Source organism: Protomyctophum parallelum (assembly GCF_964188405.1).
Source record: "Protomyctophum parallelum genome assembly, chromosome: 1".
NCBI classification, from domain to species: domain Eukaryota; kingdom Metazoa; phylum Chordata; class Actinopteri; order Myctophiformes; family Myctophidae; genus Protomyctophum; species Protomyctophum parallelum.
In genome coordinates, this window is record NC_139697.1 from 15,457,745 (window position 1) to 15,473,821 (window position 16,077).

The 16,077-nt window shown below is 40.0% G+C and overlaps 1 protein-coding gene across 1 annotated transcript in view; it reads left to right on the forward strand.

The window, feature by feature from the left end:
• The first annotated feature begins 4,591 nt into the window (after positions 1-4,591).
• LOC310869088 (NACHT, LRR and PYD domains-containing protein 3-like) overlaps positions 4,592-16,077 on the forward strand; it is a 19,054-nt gene continuing 7,568 nt past the window's right edge. Inside the window, exons 1-6 of the mRNA XM_083779675.1 lie at positions 4,592-6,413; positions 8,080-8,256; positions 9,755-9,931; positions 11,244-11,420; positions 14,015-14,143; positions 15,213-15,274. Coding sequence (XP_083635801.1) covers positions 4,669-6,413; positions 8,080-8,256; positions 9,755-9,931; positions 11,244-11,420; positions 14,015-14,143; positions 15,213-15,274 — 2,467 coding nt within the window. The 5' untranslated portion in view covers positions 4,592-4,668. The remainder of the gene's footprint in view (positions 6,414-8,079; positions 8,257-9,754; positions 9,932-11,243; positions 11,421-14,014; positions 14,144-15,212; positions 15,275-16,077) is intronic.

Sequence of the window (16,077 nt, forward strand, 5' to 3'; positions counted from 1 at the left end):
GTGTAGTTGCTTATTTAGGCTTGTTCCCTGAGGTTGTTTAAACCTGTGATTCTGCTCAAACATTGTTATGAAGCCAAAGACCCCCATGTATTTGTGCACACGGACCATAGACTGTAAAAAATATGGACAAAGCGTTCTCCGGGTCTAACATGAACGTAAAATGAAGCCTGAAATCGCTTCATTTTAAATCGCCATCTTTCTAGATCCGTTTGGTACCAGCTGGCCATTGGCTGGCTCCGTTTTGGACCAGCTGGCCATTGGCTGCCCAGACAACGAGGCGGGACTTCCCCCCTTCTTCTCCGTTGGTTTTTATTTTGACTCGAGTGGGAGGGGAATCCCGATCATAGACTGTAACGGTAGCCACGCCCCTCAGAACATACGCGATGTTTTTTTTTCTTTATGGTCATTTTTTTAATTAATGGGACCATAATTTTTCAAAAAGAATATTATGACATTAGAAATGAGACTTTAAACTAGTGACTGGAAGAAGAAAGTATTCATGACCATGTGTATTAAGGTAATACAGTCTAGGTGAAGTTGGGCCAAAATACATGGGCCTCTATGGAGCTATGGGGCTTTTTGGGTCCAGCCCAGCGCCACAACAGGCCATTATATGAACTACCGATTTAAAATGAGGCTTCACGAAATATCTGGCTGACTGCCCCCCTGACACGGACCCCCATCTGAAAAATGTTTTGTGCCAGTTTTTAAATTTTTATTTGTATAAAACAAAAACCATTTAGGAAAACATCTGATCTACAAGCTCACCGCGACACATTGTGAGCTTGTAGATCTGCTATTCTCAAGTAGCTGCCGATGTATAGTATATAAATATGAAGTATTATAGACAGTACAGCTCATTTGTGGAGTGGCTTCTTTTCATAGACCTGATTGCTTATTGCTCTCACATAATCTGGCAACACCGGTTGTTACGCTGCTGTGTGTAACAGCTGGAGGCGAGAGGAAGGTGTTGCCAGATTGTTTGAGAGAAATAATAGTTTTTGTTTTATACAAATAAAAAATAAAAACCTGGCACAGAACATTCTTCAGATCCGTGTGCACAAATACATGGTTGGTCCTTCATGACAATGTTTGATCAGAATCACAGGTTTAAACAACATTAGGGAACAATTAAGCCTATATATAATGCAACCTACAACTAGTAAACTACCAATATTTTCAAGCAACTTTACCCGAAACTTTCCTCTCATTCCGACATTCTCTACCTCTGGCGAAACCGCACCCGAACACCCCCCCCCCCCCCCTCCCTCTCTCTCTCTCTCTCTCTCCCCCTCTCCCCCTCTCGCCGGGAATAGGCTGAGAATAGAGCAAAAACACACCCGTGTGAACAGAGTGATGCAACTCCCCTCTCCCAGCTTTTTGTAAACAGAGCATAATATGTCACATTGCATGATCCTTAAATGCAGTGCCGTCTCTACAGGGGGGCATTGGGTGGCATTGCCCCGACCCTCACATTGTAAATATATACATGTTCAAATTCATTGAATGGTTAATAGAAATACAAGGTAATATATGCAGAAGATACATTATAATGCTCAACATATTTGTATTTCTTTGTTTGTTGTTGGTGCTGCTGCATAATTGTATCCTTTTTCAAGCATCACCTTGTTAATATGCGACTATTTGTTATACATATGGGGGGGGGGGGGGGGGGGGGGGGGGGGGGGGGAATTAAGTGCCGCCTTTGGAAAAAAGTATGCCCCCCCCCCCTGCTGATTTGTGCCTGGAGACGGCACTGCTTATGTTATGGTAGGCCTATAATATGAATCTATATGTTATGGTAGGCCTATAATATGAATCTATATGTTATGGTAGGCCTATAATATGAAGCTATATGTTATGGTAGGCCTATAATATGAAGCTATATATATGTTATGGTAGGCCTATAATATGAATCTATATGTTATGGTAGGCCTATAATATGAAGCTATATGTTATGGTAGGCCTATAATATGAAGCTATATGTTATGGTAGACCTATAATATGAAGCTATATGTTATGGTAGGCCTATAATATGAAGCTATATGTTATGGTAGGCCTATAATATGAATCTATATGTTATGGTAGGCCTATAATATGAAGCTATATATATGTTATGGTAGGCCTATAATATGAAGCTATATGTTATGGTAGACCTATAGTATGAAGCTGTATGTTATGGTAGGCCTATAATATGAAGCTATATGTTATGGTAGGCCTATAATATGAATATATATGTTATGGTAGGCCTATAATATGAAGCTATATGTTATGGTAGACCTAAAATATGAAGCTATATGTTATGGTAGGCCTATAATATGAAGCTATATGTTATGGTAGGCCTATAATATGAAGCTATATGTTGTGGTAGGCCTATAATATGAAGCTATATGTTATGGTAGGCCTATAATATGAATCTATATGTTATGGTAGGCCTATAATATGAAGCTATATGTTATGGTAGGCCTATAATATGAAGCTATATGTTATGGTAGGCCTATAATATGAAGCTATATGTTATGGTAGGCCTATGATATGAAGCTATATGTTATGGTAGACCTAAAATATGAAGCTATATGTTATGGTAGGCCTATAATATGAAGCTATATGTTATGGTAGGCCTATAATATGAAGCTATATGTTATGGTAGGCCTATAATATGAAGCTTTTTTTAAACAAATAGCTTTTTTTGCAGTATCTTTGGCACAAATAGCATTTTTCTCCCCTCAAGACTATTTAAATAGTTTCAAAACTCACATTTAAGATATGTTTAACCCATTTAGGCCTGACCTCTGCAGAATTAAAAAAAAATCTTCGAAATCCTCCTGAAATAAAAAAAAGCAGACCTACAAGCTCTGGCGCGCTATGAGTTTGTAGATCTGCTATGTTTCAATAGCTAAATTATAACATGTTTAAAACACCAAAAGGGGTTCCCGCCCAAAATGGGTCCCATTTAAATCGAATTTTAAAAGAAATCTTCAAAATCCTGACGGTTTTCTGAAAAACCTCATGTTTCTGTATCAGTGGTTAAATATATATATATATATATATATATATATATATAAATAGCAGACCTATAAGCTCTGAGCTTGAAGAACATTGGGAACACTTTCGATGGATTGACATTGGATGACACATGGATTGGACATTTTGTGGAACATGAACATCTTCTTGTGACAACAATATAAGTTGGAAAGCGGCTGTGTGTGTGCGCGCCGTGCGCCGTGTATATACAGCAAACATTGACTGTTGTCTGGTGTTTTGTGACTATGTGATCTTGACAGGTTTAATACAGTCCAGAGATGAGTCGCCGTGAGGAGAGAGAGGAGGAGGGAGCTGACAAACATCTCATCCACAGAGCAGAGAAGAGACGCCGTGAGGAGAGAGAGGAGGAGGGAGCTGACAAACATCTCATCCACAGAGCAGAGAAGAGACGCCGTGAGGAGAGAGAGGAGGAGGGAGCTGACAAACATCTCATCCACAGAGCAGAGATGAGTCACCGTGAGGAGAGAGAGGAGGAGGGAGCTGACAAACATCTCGTCCACAGAGCAGAGATGAGTCACCGTGAGGAGAGAGAGGAGGAGGGAGCTGACAAACATCTCATCCACAGAGCAGAGATGAGACGCCGTGAGGAGAGAGAGGAGGGAGCTGACAAACATCTCATCCACAGAGCAGAGATGAGTCACCGTGAGGAGAGAGAGGAGGAGGGAGCTGACAAACATCTCGTCCACAGAGAAGAGATGAGACGCCGTGAGGAGAGAGAGGAGGGAGCTGACAAACATCTCGTCCACAGAGCAGAGATTAGTCAGTGTGATTTCATATTTACATGTATTCTGTGGACTCTAACATTACACCTAGCTACATGTTTAAGCATTTATTTCATATTTACATGTCTTCTGTGGTCTCTAACATTACACCTAGCTACATGTTTAAGCATTTATTTAATATTTACATGTCTTCTGTGGTCTCTAGCATTACACCTAGCTACATGTTTAAGCATTTATTTCATATTTACATGTCTTCTGTGGTCTCTAACATTACACCTAGCTACATGTTTAAGCATTTATTTCATATTTACATGTATTCTGTGTACTCTAACATTACACCTAGCTACATGTTTAAGCATTTATTTCATATTTACATGTATTCTGTGGACTCTAACATTACACCTAGCTACATGTTTAAGCATTTATTTCAGATTTCCGCTCTGACACTTATTTCAAACATGCTCTAGTGAAGAGTCTTCCTGTGCTATTAACTAATTTTGGATTAAACAAAAATATTAGTTTTTCTCCTCTGGTGAAAAGCTGGAGGCTGCTCGATGGCAGGCTCTCAGTCAAATCTGGTCACAAATGGTCAAATGATCTGTCTGTATCAATTATATCTAAGTGCAAATAATGAAGCTCAACATTATCAACTCAACAACTGGACAAAAACAGCTGATCTTGTGTTGTTACCTTTGGCAAAATGTTTCTTATCAAAAAGCATATTTTCTGGGGGTAATTAATTAGTAATGTGTGCTGTAAACATGTAACGTTATAAATTAACCTGAATGTTTTAAACATAAATGTTCTTCTCATTTCAGATGTCCGTCTGCAGGTTGATTTGAACGATTATAAGGTCAGTTTGGAGGTCAGTTCGGACAGTCTTGATGGAGTGAAAAACCACATGACGGAAGAGTCTGGAGACTCCGTCACCAGCACCTACTCAGAGCTCTACATCTCAGCGGGACAGAGTGAAGGGGTTAATAGCCAACATGAGGTGATACAGCTTGAGAGAACTTCCAACATGAAGACCTTCCATGACGATGCAATCAACTGCTGTAAAGTCTTTAAGATCATCCTCCCTGGCAGAAAGGAACCCAGCAAAACAGTTCTGACAAATGGCATCGCTGGCATCGGAAAAACATTCTCTGCGCGCAAGTTTGCTCTGGACTGGGCAAGAGGTTTGGAGAATCAAGATATAGATCTCCTGGTTCCCTTTTCATTCCGGGAGCTGAACTTGGTCAGAGATGAGCGGTACAGTCTTCTGAACCTGATCCATGATTTCCACCCAATGTTAAAGAAGGTCACAGCAGAGCAGCTCGCTGCCTGGAAAGTTTGCTTCATCCTCGATGGCCTCGATGAAAGCAGGTCTCCGTTGCACTTCGACGAAAATGAAATCATCTCTGATGTCACAGTGACATCATCGGTGGATGCTCTGTTGACAAACCTCATCAAGAGGAATCTGCTCCCCAAGGCCCTCCACTGGATAACCACCAGACCCGCAGCAGCCAATCGGATCCCTCCTGCATGTGTTGACATGGTGACAGAAGTGCGAGGGTTCACAGACCCCCAGAAGGAGAAGTACTTCAGGAAGAGATTCAGTGAAGAGAAGCTGGCCGACAGAGTCCTCTCACACTTGAAGACATGGAGGAGCCTCCACATCATGTGTTACATCCCACTCTTCTGTTGGATCATTGCTACCGTTCTGCTGGACATGTTGAGGACACACACCACGATAGGACAGCTGCCCAAGACCCTGACTGAGATGTGCTGCCACTTCCTGTTGGTTCAGACAAACACCAAGAAGCAGAAGTATGTCGAGACTCATGATGTGAACAAGAAAGACAAAGAAAAGGGGACTCAACAGCAGCTCACTAAGACTGACAGGCATGTTCTTCGGAATCTGGGCAAGCTGGCGTTTAAACACGTGAAGAAAAGTAGCATCATGTTCTACCAAGAAGACCTGGAAGAGTGTAGTCTTGATGTGAAAGACGCCGCGCTGTACTCAGGAGTGTGCACACAGATCTTCAAAACAGAGAGTGTGCTGTTCCAGAAAAAGGTCTACAGCTTTGTTCATCTGATCTTCCAGGAGTTTCTGGCTGCAGTCTACCTGTTCCACTGTTTCACACAGAAGAACATGGAGGTCCTGAAGACATTCCTGGGAGATGAATACAACAGTAACAGCTCCCTCTCAGACTTCCTGAAAGCTGCCGTGGAAAAATCCCTGGAGAGTAAAAATGGCCACCTGGACCTCTTAGTCCGCTTCCTTCATGGCCTCTCACTGCAGTCCAACCAGAATCTGTTAGGAGGCCTGCTGGGTCAGACAGAGAACAGTCCCGAGGAGATCCAGAAAGCCATCCAGAACCTGAAGAAGATGTCAACTCGTGGTGACACCTCTCCTGACAGACGTATCAACATCTTCCACTGTCTGATGGAGATGAACGACCACTCATTACATCAGGAGATCCAACAGTTCCTGAAGTCAGAGAACAGAACAGAGGAACTGTCTGAGAGCCAGTGTTCAGCTCTCGCCGTCATGCTGCAGATGTCAGAGGAGGTTCTGGAAGAGTTGGACCTGACAAAATACAACGCATCAAAGGAGGGGCGATCGAGACTGGTCCCAGCTGTGAGGAACTGCAGAAAGGCTCGGTTAGTAGTTAACACATTGACTTGACTGCCAATCACGTCATGTTACGTTGCATCGAATCAATCGCTTGACTGCCAAGCACGCAGTATTGTGTCCTATGGTCTTTTCAGTGGATTAGTATAGATGGCGCTCTTCATCAACGTACTGTACGAATGATGCTAGGTTGCTAGGCAACATATAAAACCAGAGATGAACCAGAATTGAAAGTCTTTGAATTGAAATGTGCTTTGGATAAAAGTGATACATAAATGCACTATTTACAATGACGCAGCATTTTATACAGCCGGTTCCATGTTTTCCCGATCTCAACCCTGTCTGCATGCACAGTACTGCTTCAATGTCAACCCTGTCTGCATGCACAGGACTGCTTCAATGTCAACCCTGTCTGCATGCACAGGACTGCTTCAATGTCAACCCTGTCTGCATGCGCAGTCAGTACTGCTTCAATGTCAACCCTGTCTGCATGCACAGGACTGCTTCCGTAAGATTGCATTGGGAAAACATGCTGACTTCAGTGTTGTCCCTGAACACGTTCAATGAACGATCGTTCACAAACACGTTCATATTTTGGGTGAACGTGAACGTACTGTATTTCTGTTTGATCAACATCATTGTGAACGCGTTCATTTCTGGCGTGTGTGAACGTCACTTTCTCACGATCAACTTCGTTCAAGAGTGAGTGTTTCCATAGAGCCTTCCAGGCGAAAACCCCGCTAAGAAGACACACCCTAAACAGGCCTTAATATCTAACGGAAAACCCACCAATAAGTCCTTATGCGACACAATTTCTCCCTCCACAATCTCCCTCCACAGAAGCGCAGTGATGCCTGATTTATTATTCGTCGTACAACGTGTCCCATGCTGAAAATGGCTGATCTACAAGCTCACAACGTGTTGTGTCTGCGACGCATTGTGAGCGTCTAGATCAGCTATTTTCAGCACGTGGAGATATGCAGGCTGTGAGAACTGAACTGAGAACTGAGAGCCTCCACAATAAAAGCATGCAGCTTTCACAAGTTGGCCCATAAGGAAAAGTATTAAGAATTCTCCACATTGCAAAAGAGCTATTTCTTCCAAAATGTAAATAATATATATAATAAGGAATTAATTTGGTTAATGGTAATGGAGAAATTGTAAAAGTTGTAACTTTATTAATCCCAAAGTTATTCCCAATAGGAATAAAGTCTGTGATTCTATGGCTATGGGCTGCGGCAATCATTTAGAAAAACAAAAAGGAAAGAAAAAAAAAGGAAAATAACTAAAATAGTTCATTTTTTGGAACCATGAAAATATTGAATGATGAACTGAACTAGTTCACTAGTCACTTAGATATTCTTTGGGGGGGGGGGGGGGATTATTCCATTACTATTCCAGAGGTTCTCAACCCGTGGGTCGTGACCCCTCGGGGGTCCCTAAATTATTTTCCAAAACATAATTTGCAATTCAGTTGCATAAATGCAGTGTTTGTATTGGGGGTGGGGCGGGGGTCACGAGACATGGCCAAAGCATCCCTGGGGGTCCCCAGCCCAAAAGGTTGAGAACCCCTGGTCTATTCCACAATACTGTTTATGTCTGGATAACTAGATAGGACATGTTTTAGTTAACTTCCATGACGGTGAACTAGGTATCATTTGTTTTGATAATCTCTTATTTAATCTGCATTTACAGACTTGTTGGCTGTGAACTCAGTAAGACAGATGTTGAAGCTGTGTCTTCAGCTCTCAGCTCTAATCCTTCCCATTTGAGAGAACTGGACCTCAGTGAAAACGACCTGCAGGACTCAGGACTAGTGGAGCTGCTCTGTGCTTCACTGAAGAGCCCACACTGTAGACTGGAAGTTCTAAAGTAAGATACATTTACCACTTTTATTATGATCTCTTCTGTTTTATTATGTACTGTATTATGTGAATATAATATGAATGCTTTGGTGAGAATGTATTAATAAGCTTGATGGTGAGACATAGGGGAAAAAAAAGTTAACTAATAGCTATCACAATGAAACTTCTCCAGTTGATTAATTATATTAAGACTAAGATTTTTTGTACTACTGAAATGATATGTTTAAATTTGCAAATTAGGCAGTATATGCACTAATTTGCATACATTCCGGGACGATAAATCTGAAGATTGGATAAAGCCAGGTTAAAAAGTATGGTTTCATTGTGTTGACATATTAGAGACAAAGGAAATTAGGGAATTTATCACTCCACAAATCAGAAAATAGTGTCAACAGGCATTAAAAAAAACTAATTTTTGCCATGTTTTACGAATAAAATGTGATGTAAATCAGGCTGTGAATGAGAAATCAACGAACCCTTCTGTAAGTTCCTGCAGAATATAGTTATGAATAAGACTGGAAAGTTGTGTGCATGTGACTGTGTAGGTGTATGTGAGTGCAACTGAAGTGGAGATTCTTTGTCCCAGGTATGAGGAAAACTCATTTTGAGAAAACGGCCTTTAAAGATTTGTATTGTAAAATTCCAGAACGTTTTATTTGAAGCCACTATTTTGAGACAAAATATCTCATCCAAACCTTGGCAACAACATTATAATGCCATATATCATTAGAAAGGTCTGGACCTCGAGAGGACTGTGGTTGGATCCAAATATGGTCACTTCCTTTGTACCAACAACCAATCATGAAAATAGAGAGGGTGGATTTTCACCCAGCAAAACGAGCTGTCATTGGCTAAAATAAACTACTAAAATAAACATCTAAATCTGTATTTGAATGTTTTTTTGCTATAGTTTGAAAGAAAATTGAAAAAAAAAGTTTTCACTTGCCATGTCTCGCCTTAAAGGTATATTCAGTGATTTCACTTAATTCAAATATCACTTATTTATTTGTTTTGTTGTGATAATCCTCCCTAATATAGAGTGTGCTGGCCATATAAGGAGTTCCTCCTGTCCCCAGTTAACCCCTGGGGGTCAAAAAACCTTAGGTTTCGTTTTTGACTCTCTATCCTGATTGGACGAAAGGCTGGGTCCCACAGCCAAAAACGAAACCTAAGGTTTTTTGAGTGAAATCACTGAATATACCTTTAAATGCTTGTTCCAACCCGTCACTTATGTTCTTAGTTGGCCGCTAAAACAAATAACATCTGAAAGGTTATGATCTTCTTTTTCATAATATTGGGGGAAATCAAACTAACATTCAGTCTTCATAGTCTTTGATATCTAAATTGTTATCTTCCTGTTATTCTGTGCTGTCATTGTGTTGTCTATTCCACACTCTGCTCTAAATACTAGATAACTAGATTTGTTCCAGTTAACTTCCATGACAGTGAACTATAGGTATCATTCATTTTGTATTGATAATCTCTTATTTAATCTGCATTTACAGACTTGCTGGCTGTAAACTCAGAAAGACAGGTGTTGAAGCTGTGTCTTCAGCTCTCAGCTCTAATCCTTCCCATTTGAGAGAACTGGACCTCAGTGAAAACGACCTGCAGGACTCAGGACTAGTGGAGCTGCTCTGTGCTTCACTGAAGAGCCCACACTGTAGACTGGAAGTTCTAAAGTAAGATACATTTACCACTTTTATTATCATCACTTCTGTTTTATTATGTACTGTATTATGTGAATATATAATATGAATGCTGTGGTGAGAATGTATTAATAAGCTTGATGGTGAGACATGGTAGGCGAATAGGGAGAAAAAGTTAACTAATAGCTATCACAATGAAACTTCTCCAGTTGATTAATTATATTAAGACTAAGATCTTTTGTATTACAAGTTTTCTGAAATTATATGTTTAAATATGCAAATTATGCATTATTTGCGCTAATCTGCATATACATTCCAGGACGATAAATCTGAAGATTGGATAAAGCCAGGTTCAAAAGTATGGTTTAATTTTGTTGACATATTAGAGACAAAGACAATTAGGGGATTTTCGATATCTCTAATTATCACTCAGAAAATAGTGTCAACAACAGGCATAAAAAAACCACATTTTTGCCATGTTTTAGGAATAAAATGTGATGTAAATAAGGCTGTGAATGAGAAATCAACGAACCCTTCTCTAAGTTCCTGCAGAATATAGTTATGAATAAGATTGGAAAGTTGTGTGCATGTGACTGTGTAGGTGTATGTGAGTGCAACTGAAGTGGAGATTCTTTGTCCCAGGTATGAGGAAAACTCATTTTGAGAAAACGGCCTTTAAAGATTTGTATTGTAAAAGTCCAAAACGTTTTATTTGAAGCCACTATTTTGAGACAAATATCTCATCCAAACCTTGGCAACAACATATAATGCCATATATCATTAGAAAGGTCTGGACCTCGAGCTGACTGTGGTTGGATCCAAATATGGTCACTTCCTTTGTACCAACAACCAATCATGAAAATAGAGAGGGTGGATTTTCACCCAGAAAAACGAGCTGTCATTGGCTAAAATAAACTACTAAAATAAACATCTAAATCTGTATTTTGAACGTTTATTTTGCTTTAGTTTGAAAGAAAACATGTTTAGGAAGCAAAATAGCACAAAACTGAAAAATCATGATTTCACTTGCCATGTCTCGCCTTAAATGCTTGTTCCAAACCGTCACTTATGTTCTTAGTTGGCCGATAAAAAAAATTCATCTGAGAGGTTATGATCTTCTTTTTCATAATATTGGGGGAAATCAAACTAACATTCAGTCTTCATAGTCTTTGATATCTAAATTGTTATCTTCCTGTTATTCTGTGCTGTCATGGTGTTGTCTATTCCACACTCTGCTGCTCTAAATACTAGATAACTAGATTTGTTCCAGTTAACTTCCATGACAGTGAACTATAGGTATCATTCATTTTGTATTCATAATCTCTTATTTAATCTGCATTTACAGACTTGCTGGCTGTAAACTCAGTAAGAAAGGTGTTAAAGCTGTGTCTTCAGCTCTCAGCTCTAATTCTTCCCATTTGAGAGAATTGGACCTCAGTGAAAACGACCTGCAGGACTCAGGACTAGTGGAGCTGCTCTGTGCTTCACTGAAGAGCCCACACTGTAGACTGGAAGTTCTAAAGTAAGATACATTTACTACTTTTATTATGATCACTTCTGTTTTATGATGTACTGTATTATGTGAATATATAATATGAATGCTGTGGTGAGAATGTATTATTAAGCTTGATGGTGAGACATGGTAGGCGAATAGGGAAAAAAAGTTAACTAATAGCTATCACAATGAAACTTCTCCAGTTGATTAATTATATTAAGACTAAGATCTTTTGTATTCCAATTTCTCTGAAATGATATGTTTAAATATGCAAATTATGCATTATATGCGCTAATTTGCATATACATTCCGGGACGATAAATCTGAAGATCAGATAAAGCCAGGTTCAAAAGTATGGTTTAATTTTGTTGACATATTAGAGACAAAGACAATTAGGGGATTTTCGATATCTCTAATTATCACTCAGAAAATAGTGTCAACAGGCATAAAAAACCCACATTTTTGCCATGTTTTAGGAATAAAATGTGATGTAAATCAGGCTGTGAATGAGAAATCAACGAACCCTTCTCTAAGTTCCTGCAGAATATAGTTATGAATAAGATTGGAAAGTTGTGTGCATGTGACTGTGTAGGTGTATGTGAGTGCAACTGAAGTGGAGATTCTTTGTCCCAGGTATGAGGAAAACTCATTTTGAGAAATCGGCCTTTAAAGATTTGTATTGTAAAATTCCAAAACGTTTTATTTGAAGCCACTATTTTGAGACAAAATATCTCATCCAAACCTTGGCAACAACATATAATGCCATATATCATTAGAAAGGTCTGGACCTCGAGCTGACTGTGGTTGGATCCAAATATGGTCACTTCCTTTGTACCAACAACCAATCATGAAAATAGAGAGGGTGGATTTTCACCCAGCAAAACGAGCTGTCATTGGCTAAAATAAACTACTAAAATAAACATCTAAATCTGTATTTTGAATGTTTATTTTGCTATAGTTTGAAAGAAAATTGAAAAAAAAAAGTTTTCACTTGCCAGGTCTCACCTTAAATGCTTGTTCCAACCCGTCACTTATGTTCTTAGTTGGCCGCTAAAAAAAATAACATTTGAGAGGTTATGATCTTCTTTTTCATAATATTGGGGGAAATCAAACTAACATTCAGTCTTCATAGTCTTTGATATCTAAATTGTTATCTTCCTGTTATTCTGTGCTGTCATTGTGTTGTCTATTCCACACTCTGCTGCTCTAAATACTAGATAACTAGATTTGTTCCAGTTAACTTCCATGACAGTGAACTATAGGTATCATTCATTTTGTATTGATAATCTCTTATTTAATCTGCATTTACAGACTTGTTGGCTGTGAGCTCAGTAAGACAGTTGTTGAAGCTGTGTCTTCAGCTCTCAGCTCTAATCCTTCCCATTTGAGAGAACTGGACCTCAGTGAAAACGACCTGCAGGACTCAGGACTAGTGGAGCTCTGTGCTTCACTGAAGAGCCCACACTGTAGACTGGAAGTTCTAAAGTAAGATACATTTACCACATTTATTTTGATCACTTCTGTTTTATTATGTACTGTATTATGTCAATATAATATGAATGCTGTGGTGAGAATGTATTGATAAGCTTGATATCACGGTAACCCAAGCCTATGTGTCTGAGTAGACGTTAAAATGACCCCAAACATGTTTCAAAGTGAAAATCTCTTTAAGGCGAATGTATCGGCTACTTCATCATATAACAGAGTTTATCACAACGCGCTGAGGAGTTTGTAGATCTGCTATTTTTGTCTTGCGACCCGTTGTAGCTACGCCACAGTTATCAAGCTTCTTAATAATATTATGTTAACACTTTAAGGGCTATAGAATACTATAATCAGACCACCTAGGCTGACGGGATTGATCAATTACCTTTGGAGCATAACGCATATACTGTAAGTATTTGCAGCTTTGATTCACGAAACCCGGCGGAAAATAGTCCCATGGTTTGTTGTTGAAGAGAAAAACATGCCGCCATTACGATGCGAAACCAAAACAGCCTCCACAGCATGTTGTAGTCCAAACAAACCCCGTTCACTTGCATTGAACTCATTTTCCCAGAAGCCCTAGCAGCCCAGAGCATGGCTAGATTTCCAGTTTCGTCATCATAACGCAACGGCCTCGTCACCAGGTCCGCGACAAATCCACTCTTTTATAAATTTATAAATTAAAAAACGGCGAATTAAACACATTAAACAAATAGCGGGTTTAGCGTAAAATAGCGTTAAATAGCGGGGAACACGGGTTAGGCAGTAGTGTTAATTAATATTAATGTTACGAAAGAAAGAGACAAACATTGTAATAATAGCCGATCTGCAAGCTCACTGTGAGGCGTTGTGAGCTTGTAGATTTGTAATATTTTCGCATTCATGTAATGCCTACAATTCCGATTGCTTCTAAGGGTAGCAATCGGAATCGGAATATGATTACGGTATGTTGGAGGCCAGGGTTTGTTTTAATGGAACTAAAGCATCCAGGTGTGAAGGCACCCTAAGTGGGACAAGAGAGTCCTTTAATAGATGCTGGAAGCTGGTTCTAAATCCAGGAATAATGCATATTTAAATGTGTTATTTATTAATTAATTAATTCATTTATTTATGTATGTTTTAATCTGGTGTTTCAGACTGGCTAACTGCTTCTTGTCAGAGAGATGCTGTGAAGCTCTGGCCTCAGCTGTAAGCTCTAATCCCTCCCTAAGAGAGTTGGACCTGAGCCTCAACATGGTGAATGATTCAGTTCTGGAGAACTGCAAGTGAGTAGACTTGGGCTGTGTCCATGTTGGACAGTGCAGTGTTTCCCTTAACAGTGTATCTCTGACACAAAGGGCCCTATCTTGCGTCAGGGGCACTTTCTCCGTAATTTGGGGATTCAGCATTGTGTAAGAGGCGTTAACCCATTAAATTAGCTATCTTATGCCACAGTCTAAATCCTCAAAACACCTCCGCTACCCGTTACATTATGCATAGGTGTGGTTTAGGCGTTACGCAACTTAAACCAATCAGTGTGCCAGGTACCATAATCCATTATACCTGGAGTGAACCTTATGGAAGAGCAACGCGTGCTGCCTTTGAATACATTTAAATTAGATACAGAGGGTTGTTGTGTGTGTTCACATTACGGGTGGTTTGAAGAGACGATTTCCGTTGTCCTAAACCTGTGTGCATAAGATAGCAAATATAGGGAAAGCGCATACACACGCGTACAGACACACCTCCAGCCGCAAACATGTATAGTGGGTTGTGTGGCCGCAAGATAACATTTACGCATAGTGGAAGCTCCTAAATGAGTAATTCACGTAAAGTGTTTAATGCTTGCGGGTAAGGCATGGGATACGATACAGCCCAAAGTCACAAATCATGAGAAGAACAACAACACAATGCAGTGCCTCAAAGAAACTCTAGGATAGCAGACGTAAATAATGAACACCTGTCTAAACAACAATATATGTGCATCACGAAGGTATAAAAGGACAGTGGAGTGCTATAGGGGTTAAGGTGGAGTCTGAGGAGGTGATGAGATCCAAACTGGGCAGCAGTGAGTATGTCTGGATGAGCTGCAGGGCCAAGATAATGACAGGAGAAACACTGTAGTGTCAGCTAGTGGAGACGTTGTGTTAGACAGTTAGACATTGATACATTGTTGTTCTACTTCCTACAGAGTGAAACACTGTAGTGTCCGCTAGTGGAGACGTTGTGTTAGACAGTCAGACATTGATGCATTGTTGTTCTACTTCCTACAGAGTGAAACACTGTAGTGTCAGCTAGTGGAGATGTTGTGTTAGACAGTTAGACATTGATGCATTGTTGTTCTACTTCCTACAGAGTCAAACATGGAGGAGAAGATTGGCTTACTAATCCTCAACTGAGTCAACTCATTTCAAAACGTGAGTATCTGTGTCTACATTATCATTTTATATACTGTTGTATACTTGGTTGATGTTGTCCTGAAAACTCTTGTGCTCTCTACTCTCTGCTCTTGGCCTGGTCCTTAACACATCAAGATGAGGTCATGTGGTTTGACAGAAACAATGGGCCTCATTCACTAACCTGGTCGTAAACAACATGTATTTCGTCTATATTGGCATAAGTTCAGTTCTGACGTGCGATGCATGAAAGGTGGTTCAGAGCCGTGATGTGTGCAGATCACAGGTGGATCTCGTTTTTGTTTGAAAGTCACAATTTCTCCCGTGTCGATCATTGGCATGGTTCCACGCTCCATTTAACACCATACAAGACAACTGGAAATATAAATCACACGTGTGTGAACTGAGCGGTGCAACTATACATTTACTGTTATAGTTACTGTACTGCACTGTGCTCTGTACTGTATTGTAGTGTACTGTGCTCTATGCTGTACTTTGATTATTTTGGGGAAAAAATAGTTAGTTACCGTGTGTTAGACGACACGTACACAGACAGGTACACGGTAACACAGCGAGACAGACAGGTACACAGAGAGACAGACAGGTACACAGTAACACAGAAAGACAGACAGCTACACAGAGAGACAGACAGGTACACAGAGAGACAGACAGGTACACATAGAGACAGACAGGTACACAGAGAGACATACACATAGAGACAGACAGGTACACAGAGAGACAGACAGGTACACAGTAACACAGAGAGACAGACAGGTAAACAGTAACACAGAGAGACAGACAGATACACAGAGAGACAGACAGGT